Source organism: Poecilia formosa, unplaced genomic scaffold (genome assembly GCF_000485575.1).
Source record: "Poecilia formosa unplaced genomic scaffold, Poecilia_formosa-5.1.2 Scaffold864, whole genome shotgun sequence".
Classification (NCBI taxonomy): domain Eukaryota; kingdom Metazoa; phylum Chordata; class Actinopteri; order Cyprinodontiformes; family Poeciliidae; genus Poecilia; species Poecilia formosa.
The window spans coordinates 35361-47955 of NW_006800803.1; the positions used below are offsets into that span (position 1 = coordinate 35361).

The 12595-nt window shown below is 49.6% G+C and overlaps 1 protein-coding gene across 1 annotated transcript in view; it reads right to left on the minus strand.

Moving 5' to 3' along the window:
- LOC103131872 (nuclear factor 1 A-type-like) overlaps positions 1-6934 on the minus strand; it is a 34111-nt gene extending 27177 nt beyond the window's left edge. The window contains exon 1 of the mRNA XM_016666970.1: positions 6423-6934. Coding sequence (XP_016522456.1) covers positions 6423-6605 — 183 coding nt within the window. The 5' untranslated portion in view covers positions 6606-6934. The remainder of the gene's footprint in view (positions 1-6422) is intronic.
- Positions 6935-12595: the final 5661 nt, after the last annotated feature.

The window sequence follows — 12595 nt, forward strand, 5'->3', positions numbered from 1 at the left end:
CAGGATGTTTCAGCAGAAAGGAATTTATTTTATTTTATTTTATTTTATTTGCTGAAGACGATCCTGCGATCAGGGAACTTCCTGCTCTGCGGTTCTGCAGGACCTGCAACGTTTTGACGAGCCACAGCGATCCGGTTGCAGCGCCGGCCTGGCCGGGCCGGGCCGGGCCCGGAACCCAAATAAACCCAGGAGGAGGCAGAGGAGGAGGAGAGGAAGGCTCTCTGTTTACATCTGAGATAAATCAAAGCAGAGCTACAGGAAGTTCAGCCCCAGGCCCGGCCCGCTTTATTAAAACCAGAACCGCATGCACACTTCCTGCTGGGGCCAGGGGGCTGATGGTTGAAGGTTCTGATTCCGACCCAGATGGGCCCGGTGGCTGGATGGCGCCCCCTGCAGTCCAGAAACAGCCAGCTGCGTGTTGGGTTAGGGTAGGTATACCCTTTAAATATCAGACGGAACCAGAACCTGAAGCAGAGAGCTGGATGGACCAGGACCGTCTGAGCATGGCAGCATCATGCTGCGGGCCGGTACCGCTCCAGCTTTCCTTTTGGGTTGCAGGCTCAATTCCCACTCTGCTTTCCCTCTGAGCAGCTCCAGCCCAGCAGGGGCTCAACCTGGACCCGGCCCAATCCGGTTTTCTCCAGGATCATCCTCAGAAACCCAATCCGCTTCAATTCCAGGTCCGCCAGCGGCTGGGTCCGGTTTCAGTCCGACAACAGAACCGCCTGCCACTGGACCTGGCAGGTCGCTGACCTGCAGCTCTGCAGCGCTTGCACTGGAAACACCTCACAGAACCAGAACCATCAGAACCAGAACTTGCTCCAGCTCTGATGATGAGCACATGCAGCATGGGTCTGACAGTTCTGGTGGTTCTGGTTCGGGTGGTTCCAATCGTTCTGGTGGTTCTGATGGTTCTGGTGGTTCTGATGGTCCTGGTGGTTCCGATGGTTCTGGTGGTTCCGATGGTTCTGGTGGTTCCGATGGTTCTGGTGGTTCCAATGGTTCTGATGGTTCCAATGGTTCTGGTGGTTCTGGTGGTTCCAATGGTTCTGATGGTTCCAATGGTTCTGGTTGTTCTGGTGGTTCCAATGGTTCTGGTTCTGGAGGAGAGGAGCGGGCTCTGTGGCGCCTCCTGCAGGCGAAGGAGATGAAGATTCTAGAACATCTTCATTGTTGACCTTTGACCTGAAGGTGGGTCACAGAGGATGGCCCGGTTCTGTAAATGGGTCGGGTCCGGATCACGTGACCCAGAGAACCAGCAGGTCCTCCAACATCTGGCGGCACTGCTAATCGGATCGGGCCAGCAGCTGCGCTAAGGTTCTGATCCATTTACTGATTGGTTAATCACTCAGAGCTGCAAAGAAGATCACACTGAGCGCGCTCAGAACCGCTGAGAACCGGGCCGGAACAGACCGTTTCCATGGGAACACAGAGAAACCATCATCAGGGAGAATCTACTGTGCTGGATCAGAACCGGACCGTAGCAGGTTCTCCTGGTTCTGCCGGGGCACGGTTAGCCCATCATGGACAGACCGTCCAGAACCGGAGTCACTCCAATCCAAACGGACTCCTGACAGATCCGCTCAGACGCTTCGACACAGAGAGGCATGAAGCTGCAAACAGTCAGAATCGGCGCCGCTGGTACCGGGCCAGAACCCTGACGGCTGCCTGGCAGGAGCCCAGCGGTGCCAACGGAGCAAACAGCCTGAAGACTGACGCGGCGGCTGGCACCCGAACGCACCGCGGTGCCGGCCCAGAGCCCGGAGCAGATGGCGCCGCTGGTTCTGGTTCCAACATGTTCCTGTCACCACAAACCCCACCCCCTATGCCCAGCCTGGCCTCTGATTGGCTGCTGCTCCACACAGAATCGTTTTGAAATGTGGAAACAGGCCAGAGCTGTATCACACCCAGAACCTCTGACATGGTTCTGATGTCTGACCCAGAACCTCTGGCTGATGATGATGATGATGACGAGTCAGACCAAGCTGCTGGTCCCAGAAAACCTGGACCAGATCAGAACCGGGAAGTGAGGAGAATCCGTCCTCACTTCCTGTCTGGGTCATGTGACCTGCTCTGCGGTTCCCCAGTCAGCTGACCTGCTGGAACTGCTAGTCCTACTGGACACACTGACCTGGAGCGGACCTGGTTACCAACAAGTCCTATTAAAACAGAGCGGAGACATGCTTAGCGTTAGCCTAGCGCTAACTGAGGCGGATCAGGTCAGAAACTCCAGTCAGCAGAATCGGGTCCTGCAGGTCCTGGAACATCCTGACAAGTCCTGATACTCAGCAAGTTTCACTACCTTCAGAGAAGCATCCTCGTCCTCCAGGTCCTTCATTTTATACCAATCAGGTATAAAATGTTTACAGTTTGAAACTTGAGACATTGAAATAAAATAATTGCACATGAAGACGTGACCTTCAGTAATGTTTCTGCTCAAGTTTTTTTTAGTGCTTAAGCTATTGTTTCTGTATTGATCATATTTAATGTCCTGCAGTGTTAGCATGACGCTCAGTAGAACCCAGATCCCGTCAGACCGTCAGTTCCTGAAACCACGGGATTAAAAACCTGGTAAACGGGAACGTGGGGTCAGTGAAACCTCCGGCGCCAGGGAAAAAACTTTCAGGGTTTATTTTCTAACTTTTTATTTTAGAGATTTGTGGTTTATTTCCGTTTCTATGGAGTTTTATTTTTATTGCAGCTGAAAGACCAGAATCCAAAGATCATTTTATCTATTGGCACATCTGAAAGCAGTTCAAAGGGCTTTACATGAGTTAAAGCAAAGTTCTGCACATTAGTTCCACACTGGTCCAAAACTACAAACTTCCAGAACCAGAGGAGAGAGACGGAGGTTCTGGTACCGAGACTATGATGGTTCTGCTGAAGAACCGCAGTCAGGTCGGAGTCAGAAGGTCCAGAACCAGAACCGGTCCTTCTTTCCCTGACTGAAACGGGCCGGTCCAGAGAACATCTTGTCCACTATGAGAAGTACTGCTCTTCATCACATCCAGAACCAGAACCTGCCGGGCCTCAGAACCGTGGGCCGGCCTGGTTCCCCTGCTGCTAAATTTACATAAATAAGATAAAGTTGTTTAATTTAAATATGTTAATGAGGCGCAGCAGCAGGGTGAAAGGATTCAGACGAATTTATTAAAACTGATTTCTGAATCACTGAATGAGATTTATGAACACTGAACGATTTTAGACAATAATCCTGTCATAACCAGTTAGTTCTATAAAAATACTAAAGATTACATTAAAAAGCTTCATCAACAAACTCAGACGATATTTTCTGTTTCTAATCATCTTCTTCATTTTCAAGGTTCAGATCTGAAAACTCATTTAAATATAATATAGATTGTGATGTGAAGAATATTGACTGAGATTACATTTATTTTGTATAGAAACTTTTAGCTTAACTAGATTTCATATTTTAAATAAACTAAATATTTTAATAACTACAGAACGGCTTTAACCAGCAGGATTATAATTACATACCTTTAATAATATTAATAACAATTAATTAACAATAATAACAACAATCATAACAATGATTAGTTGTTATCTGAGGCTGAACTGCAGAACTGGACCAGATATTGGAGCCTGGAGCGATCTGGACCTCAGCATGAGGCGGGTCGGTTCTGGTCCGGATTAGAACTGAAACTCGACCCAGAAGCCCAGAGAACCGGAGCAGCTGAGGCGGATCCATCCGGACCAGACCGAGGAGAGGAACCAGAACCCAGGGAGAGGTCCGGTCCAGTCTGGTTCGGTTCGGTCCATGTTTCAGGAGCTAAAGCACTGAAGCTGTCCTCTGAGCTCATCCTGGAACTAGAACCCATCCTCTCTGGGTCGATCAGTACGGCAGAACCAGTGGCAGGTTGTTAGATCCAAAAGGTTCAGAACATTTCCAACCAGGTCAGAACCGCCACCTGAGCTGAAGGTTCTGGAGAAAAATCTGAAACATGGATCAGAACAGAAACTGGGTCGGGAAAAATCCGAGGCTTTCTGAGACCCGGTTCTGTTCGGATGGTTCTGAGCTGAGGAGGTCCAAACTGGACGACTTCATCAGTTCTGATCTCAGAGGAGAACGTCGATCACTTTTTTTCATTTTCCATATTTGAGTTGCTGAGCAGGAAACTTTGACTAGACCGAGTGCCGTTTTAATCTGTTCAGGACAAGAAGCCACAACGTTTCTGATCCTGGTGTGAAAGAGAGCGGCTGACTGGATAAAACGTTTAGTTTCAGGTGAAGTTCTGCCGTCAACTTCCTCTTCTCTCGGAGATGGTGGCTTCGCCTCCGGTTACCGGGGCAATGTGATGTCAGCGTGATGTCACGGTGTCCAGGCCACGGGGCGAGCGAGGCCGCGGGGTGGGAGGAGAGAGAGAGGACGGCGTGTTCAGGAAGTTCAAGCAGACAAACTCTAATCCTCCAATTTCCTCCTTTAATCATCTCTGGCTGCTGCAGACCCGGCCCAAATCAGAACCAGAACCAGAACTCGGCCCGGACACAGAGACACTGTTAACCCTACAGAACCAGGCTAGAACCAAAACCGGGTCACAACAGGGTCAGAATCAGCCGATGTCATGATTTATTCTTATTGTTTTTAGACTAAAACTGAAACATTATTAATCTGTCAGTCCGAGTTTCCTTCATGTTGCTGAACTCTGTTCATCCCGACCAGAACCATCAGAGAAAATTCAGAAAATATCACCAACTTTTCAACTCCTTTAAGCCTGTTCCTTTTAAGGTTCTGTTTGGGTTCTGGTTCCGTCTGTCAAGCAGAACCAGAACCCCAATGAAGACAACAAGACTCCTGCTGCAGCACCTCCTCCGTCTGGTCGGGTTCTGATCGGTTCTGCTCTTGCAGCCGTTCACCTCAGCGCTACCGAACACATCTGAGCTGGCGGCGGTTCGGCTGCTACTCACGGGTCCAAACGGGCCGGCAGCGGCTCAGCGAGTTCAGAGGAAATAAATCCTCTCATCAGAAATTAAAATTGATTTTTTTATGTTGTTATATTTTAAAAACAAACAGATCTTTTTTAAATAATTGAAGTTTATTGCAAAGCTTTCAGATTCATTTAGATCAGATAATTAAATAAAACTAAAACAGAAAATCTATAACTTTCTAACATCTTCCGGTCCGGTTCGATCCGTTTATAGGAATTAAAACTTAATTTATTAGAAATCGTAATTTTCCTGCTCTGCTGTAAAATGTAACGACAAAATAATAATGCCAGCATTTTCTGACTGAATTGTGTTTCTACATTTTTAAATATGACGGAGTAAAATCTGTAATTTATGTCTCTTAAATTTTAATAACGAAATATTTTCAGTGTAAATAATCTGAACCAAAAATTAAACTAGAATTAATTTTAAGATGCAGCAATTATACACAAATGTACTGCGTTTCACTGGACCCGCAGCGGTTCCGATCCTTTTCTCTTTCTGCTCCAAATGAAACTCAAATTAAATCCGAACCGCCGCGGCATCAAATCACAATTAAAACCTTTTATTTTAAATAAAAACAACTAAATTATGTCCAATTATAATAATAAAATCTGTAGCAGAAACATCGACATACAAGCCGGGCATTAATCCAACTTTTCCCGATCAGTCCAACCAGAACCGAACAAGCCGAACACAGACGCGGATTCGGGTCCACGCAAGACTGTCACAAGCCCCCGCTGCGTGTTCGTGTCGGTTTCCGTGTCCCGGTCCAAAAGTTGGGGGGAATTCGGTCCAGTTCCAGACAAAATAAAGCCACCTTTGTTGCCGCTTTCCCCGAACCTGCAGCTCTGCAGCGGAACCGGCGGCGGTCCGTCCGGAGCTCCTAGCCGGGCTCAGGCCGCTGCGACCGGGGCCTGGCAGTGAGCTGTCCGGTAATGAAGCCTCGCAGCGGGCAGCGCGTTCAACTTCCAGCTCATTTGGACCAACAAAACACAAAAAGCCATTGTAGCCCCACACACCCCAGAACCGCCCCCTCCCAGCACCCTCAGCGACGGGGGGTCAAAGGTCGCCTGGCCCCGCTGACCGCCAAACCCTGCCTAATGTGTCCCGGCGCGGCGGCCCGAGCCTCGGCCCGAACCGGGCCAGGGATTCGGCCGCCCGCTAATTAGTAGCCGCGGGGAGCGCACACAGAGTCGCACACTTCCTAGCGATGACACCGAGCCGCGGAGCGGAGCCGGCGGCCCGGACGGCGGGACAGGAACTGGACTGGAGAAGGACTGGAGCGGGACCAAAACCGGACCACAGCGGGACCGGAACGGGACCCGAGCCGGACTCGATACGGACCAGTCCCGAAGAGTTGGAAAAGTCGTGTAAAGCGAGAGTTAAAATGAAGCTGCAGAGAGGATGAGGAGGAGTGCTGCGCGGAAGGAAGTAAGGAGGAACCAGAACCGGGCCAAAAAGTTGGTCCAACTCACCATCCACCAGGTTCGGGCGGAGATGTCGTAGCAGAGCTGCCATTTAATGGATCCCTCGGAGCTTTTGGCTGCCATGCCGCCGTCAGAGAGCCTCATTTGTTGCGGTTCGGTTCGGTTCGGCTCAGCTCTGCGCGCATCAGGACCCCACGGAGGAACCGGTCGTTCTGGCATGACGGCCAACATGTAGTCCGCTCCGAACCGGGAGGAATCATGGGTAAAAAAAACCGACCAATCTGGTGTGGAGCCCGTGGCAAGGTGAGCAGGCAGTCATCTGCTGCAGGAAAACACACACACACACACACACACACACACACACACACACACACACTCCTCTTGCTCCGCTGAGCGCCTCGGGTCGCTTCTTCCTCCTCCGCTTTAATTAGAGCTTCATCATCATCATCATCATCAGGAGGTGAACCACGTGACTCCAAACTTCTTGTTCTTCCAAACACCTGCTGACGGAAGGAGCGCGCGCCGGAGTAGGACCTCCAGACCCGGTTCTGACCGAACCCGGCAGCGGAGAGAAACCGAACCGGAGCCCAGGTTCTGCTGAGCGGAACCAACAGCAGCCGGAAATCCGAGGGCTTTATTGGCCTGTGGGGTTAATAAAGCATTCATCTATTCATCCGTTCATCCATCCATCCATCCATCCATCCATCCATCCATCCATCCATCCATCCATCCATCCATCCATCCATCCATCCATCCGTTCATTCATCCATCCATCCATCCATCCGTTCATCCATCAGTTCATCCATCCATCCATCCATTCATCCGTTCATCAGTTCATCCATCCATCCATCCGTTCATCAGTTCATCCATCCATCCATTTATTCATCCGTTCATCAGGTGGTTCATGTTTTTTAATCTGTTTTAAGTTTAGAATTTTTTTCGATTGTTTCAGAAACTGAATTAATTTCATCAAAATATAAAAACTTTCAGGAACCAGAACCTGGACCGGGTCTTCATGTCAAACTGATTCCGTCAGAACCACAAAGTTCGGAAAATCTGATGTCTGGCTGGTTGAACAGCTGGCCCGGTTCTGGTTCCGGCATCAGTTTATTTCTGTCCTTATCTTTCATCTACGAGCGGAACCGAAACGAACCGAACCTTCCTGAAAATGTCCGGATTAATTTGTGAAGATTAAGTTCCGACCCGCAGGAGTTTCTGGACCTGGTATTATTTCAGCCGGGTTCGGGTTGAAGCTCTGGCTCCAGCCCGGGTTCTGGTTCTGGTTCGGTTCTGTCCGGGGCTCGTGCCAGGTGAAGGTGTGCGGCGGGTCGGGTTGCTGCTCAGAGGGGAATACCTGAAGCCGAGCCACAGTTCTCCCTTTGTGGCGGAGGAATGTGATGGAGCCGCAGATAGCGAGGTCCGGCCGGTTCGGTAAGGTGAACCGGGCCGGGAGGGAGGGGGTCAGGCTGGGGACAGCTGCTCATTCTGCACCAGCAGAACCCGGTTCCGGACGCATGAAGACAATTATTATTCATTTTTCGCTCCTGGAAAATATCCGAGTCCAAAAGGACGAAAAATAATAATCTGCTCATGATTCATTATTATTTAATATTCATGCTGTAGTTTAAAATATTGACGTCATACTGTTGATTTAACAAACAGTAATAAATATGTTGTCTGTCGTCACTCATTTATTCCATTTTTATTCATGATTCTGATCGTTTCTGGGTTAAAACCTGAATGCGTTCATAGAAAACATAGAAAATCCGTCTAGATGTTCTGCTGTGTGCAGAACATGCTTGGCTCCACGGCCCGGTTCCGCCGGTTCTGAATGATCTGGTTGCTATGGTTACCATAGAGCAGCTCTGAAGCCGTGCTCCAGGTGCTGGCCCTCTAGGAATGCAGTCTGCTACGCCTGATGACGTCACTTCCCCTCCACCATCCTCTCGCCGTTGAACGTGGAGCGACACCAGAACTCTGAAAGATGTTCAACTTTTGTTGGTATCTGTCCCATCGTCGCTTTTTCCGACGGTCGCCCCGCCGAGCGACGTCACTTCCTGTGCAGCTAGTGCCGTGAGGCCACTATTTGTGGAGTACCATCCGGTCAGAGACGGCCTGGGGTTGGCCTCCAGGCAGGAGGCGCCGCTGCGAGTCAGCAGTTTCATCAAACCAGGATCGAAATTTGGCAAACTCTCAATTATCCGGTGGATCCAGACTCTGCCAGTGATCTGCTGCTGTCAGAACATGAAGCCTGACTGAACAGGACAAAGGTCAAGAGGTTCCGGTCTGTCCGGTCAGAGCGACTCCCATGCTCCATAAAAACAAAACCCTGACCTCCAACTGAACAGAACGCGGCCATACGACCCGCCTCCAACATGGCGGCTTCGCCTTCCTCCACAGACGGAGGTAAACATGTCGGTCCTCTGGATCAGTGGAGACTAGAACGAGCCGGAAGCAGATAAAAACCGTCTCTGAAGAACCAGTAAAGCTCAGCGGCAGCAACGTTTCATTTAAATATGTTTATGAGGAATAAATGGTTATGATTTTAGCAACATTAAAAACAAAACATTTTATATTTTCATTTATTTTATTTGAAATGATCAGATATTGGAACACTGAAGAAACTTTAACACTAGAATTAACTCTAGATCAGTGTTTCTCCACCTGGTCCTCAGCCCCCCTGCTCTGCATGTTCTAGATGAGCCTCTGTTCCAGAACTGCTGATCCAAATGACTGCAGGACCATCAGGAGCTGCAGATCCTGTTAATCACCCAGAGATACGATTCAGGTGGCAGAAGGGAAACACCTGAAACATGGAGGACAGGAGGCCTGAGGACCAGGATGGAGAAACATTGTTATAGATTAAAATGACATTTTAATGATAATGGGTCAGCCGCAACAAACCATCAGGTCTAGTCAAAGTTAACCTCTAAAGAACGAAAGGAGCAGATCTGTCATGATTTGTAGCGGTGAAGGTGGTGAGGAGACGCAGGTTGAAGTGAAGAAAATGATGATTTAATGAAAAACATGTACAATAATCCAGGCGGCACAGATGAGCAGAAAGCTAACAGCTCTGGTAGCAACAAGGAACAGAACTGATCGGACCCAAATATCAATCATGTCAAAGGCTCCTTTAATTAAAAGCTAAATATTCTCATGTGAAATCCAACAACTTTCAGCTGCTAATAAAAAATAAAATAAAACCAACTTTTACTTAAAGTCAAATTTTAATGAGATAATTTTTACTTGAACATTTTGGTAACACTTTATTTGAAGGGGGTTGAATAAGACTGTCATGACACTGTCATAAACATGACATAACACAGTAAATCATTACTGATATAAATTTGTTATAAAAGTTTTACTGATTGCACTTTAAAAATTAGGTAACTTTATGTTATTAAAGGTAAAGTTTAAACAGTAATGATTTCTTGGTTAATGTCAAGTTGTCATAACAAAGACATTTTGAATAATGTCAACTTTGTATTAAAAGTGTCATAATTTACAGAATGACGCTTTACGACAACAGTCATAAATATTCATGAAGGCTTATTCATGTTCATGACAGGAGTTATGTCATGTTTATGACAGTGTCATGACAGTCTTATTCACCCCCCTTCAAATAAAGTGTTACCAACATTTTAAATCTAAAATCATAAAATCTGATTTTCCATAAATGTGGAATAAGAGACCGGAAGGTTCTGATCCGGTTCAGAAGACAGGACGGAACTGACCCACCGGGCCAACAGAACCGGCCCAGGATGAGACAATGGGAGGAATTATAATCCCCGCTCTCCTATTATTATTGTCATCATCAACTTTATTAAAGACAACGATATGAAACAAACAAAACAAAAAAAAGTCATAGATAGCGGCCAAAGCTCTAGCGGTTCTGGACTCGATCCAGAACCAGAACCGCCGGGCTGAACTTTCTGCTCCGTCGGTTTGTTGGATTATTGATATTTTTAATTGTCGCTTCCTTTAATATTTTTATGGTTTTGTTATTATTCAGTTCCAGTAGTGAACCGGTTCCTGATAACCTGAGGACCCGGTTCTGCCTGCATCAGAACCGGCTCTCCGCCCGTCCACCTTGAGGAGAACCGAACCCCCTCAGATTGATGAGTCTCCCCGCGTCCTTCAGCCTATTTTTGCGCCGTGACCTCCCTGCGTGTCTGAACGGATCAGAACAAACTCATCAATCTGCCTCCATGTTGGCGCCGAGCGGCTGGCAGCTCGGCCCGGTCCAAACGCCCTGAAGACGCGGAGCGGCCGCCAAGTGGCGCCGGGCGGTTCGGCTGACGGCCCGTCCCGAATCATCAGGCGGACAGGCGCTGAGCGGCGGCCAGACCCGTCATCCTCTGACAACCAGAACCCGCCCCGGTTCTGACCCGAGGCCGGTTCCGACTGCAGCTGCTGTCTGAGCCCGACCAGAACCGGGTCAGAGTCAGGAACCTTCAGGAACTGGAAACTCTTTAGAATTTCAACAGAACCGGATCAGAGCTCCTCCAAAAGTCCAATACAACCAGAACCAGATTAAAAGAAGAATGCATGGTACCGGGGTTCCGTCTATAAGCGAACTACAGAACCACACAGAACCGGACCCACCGCTCGGAAGAAAAAGTTCGACCCAAACACAGAATCTGAATATTTAACCATCGGAGGAAACCGGATCCAAACAGAACCGGGACTCCAGCTTCCAGAACCTCAATGAAACGGTGAGCTGGTTCTGCAGAACCTGGTTCTGGACGGGAGAGCTGCAGAACTTTTATTCTGAAAGGCTTCGACAGCTTCACCAGGTGAGCAGACTGGACCATGCAGAACCGGGCCATGACTTCAGGTATCTACGGCCGTCTGCTGAGGTTCTGGGAAATTCAGTAGAACCTCAGATGTTTTATAAGGAGCAGAGTCAGTGGGCGGCCCGGTTCTGTAGAACCTCCTATGAACCCACAGCCTGGCGGGTCAAACCCAATCAGAACCGGGTTTTACTGACAGGGAGAAGTTCTGATGGGATCCGGTGTCTCCAGGCTGAAGGTCCGATTGGATTTCCTGCTCAGGATAAAGAAAGGCCGCTTTGTTCCCCCAGGAGGCGCCGGCCCGCCAGCCGGCCCGCCGCTGCTTTCATCTGGCCCGGTCCGAGGCTCCGGATCCGTCCGGACCTCAATGCAGCCGGGAAGCTTTGATATCTGAGCTGCCGGTTCTGACCCAGTGGGCCGGACGGAACCACTGAGGGGAGCTGGCGCCATCTAGAGGCTGCAAGGTGGAGCTGCTGGAGTCTGCGTCTCTCCTTTTCAGCGTCACTAGAAACTTCAGCCCGGTCCTCCGGGTCTCCCAGCAGAACCGGGTCCAGACCTTTAGACGTTTTGAACCCACATGGGAAGAACCGGGACTCAGCAGGAGGAACGACAGGAACCGAGAACATCCATGGAGACCCGCAGCAAGTCCTGAAGCAGGACCAGAACCCGGTCAGGAGAACCCATCCGGGTCTGAAGACGAGAACCAAGCGGACCTTAGACGGGCTGTGGGTGTCCTGGAGACAACAGAGGACAGCAGACGTCCTCACAGGGTGGACAGTCAGAGATTACCGAGATGTTTATAGCTCAGGAAGGAGAACCAGGAGAACCATCATGGCTGCAGCCTCCACCTCCCAGTTCCTCTCCGGCCAGCTGAGCTAATCCTAACCCAGCTCCTCTGCATGCTGATGCGCCCCGCAGCTGTTTTTAGCATCCCGACTTGCCTGTCTGCTGCGGTCATCACGGCTGACCGCGGGCCGCCATCGGGCCGCCACCGGGCCGCCACCGGGCCGCCCCGTTAGCTCCGCCCCCCTGGCCTCTCGGCTGCTTAGCATAATTAATGTGATGGAGGAACGCGGTCGGCTGCAGCCGCTGCCACCAGGAATCACGTCCTGCCCAGCGCCAGGGAGACGCAGCGGCCGGTCCAAACGAGCCACCCAACACCAGAACTGATCAGAACCAAGCAGCAGAACCATCCCGGCCTCCACGAGCCCCAGCTAACCGACTGCTGCTTCAGGTTAAGGCGGAGCCAACAAGTGATCTTCATCAACACCTCCTCTTCCTCAGGCTGCAGTTCTGATAATAATCCATGTTCAGGTTTTTAATTCTGTTATTAATCTCAGATAATCTGCAGAAATGTTTGATTTCTTCAGGAAGCTGCAGCCAGTGAGCCACAGAGGGCACACACCTGGACACACACACACACACACA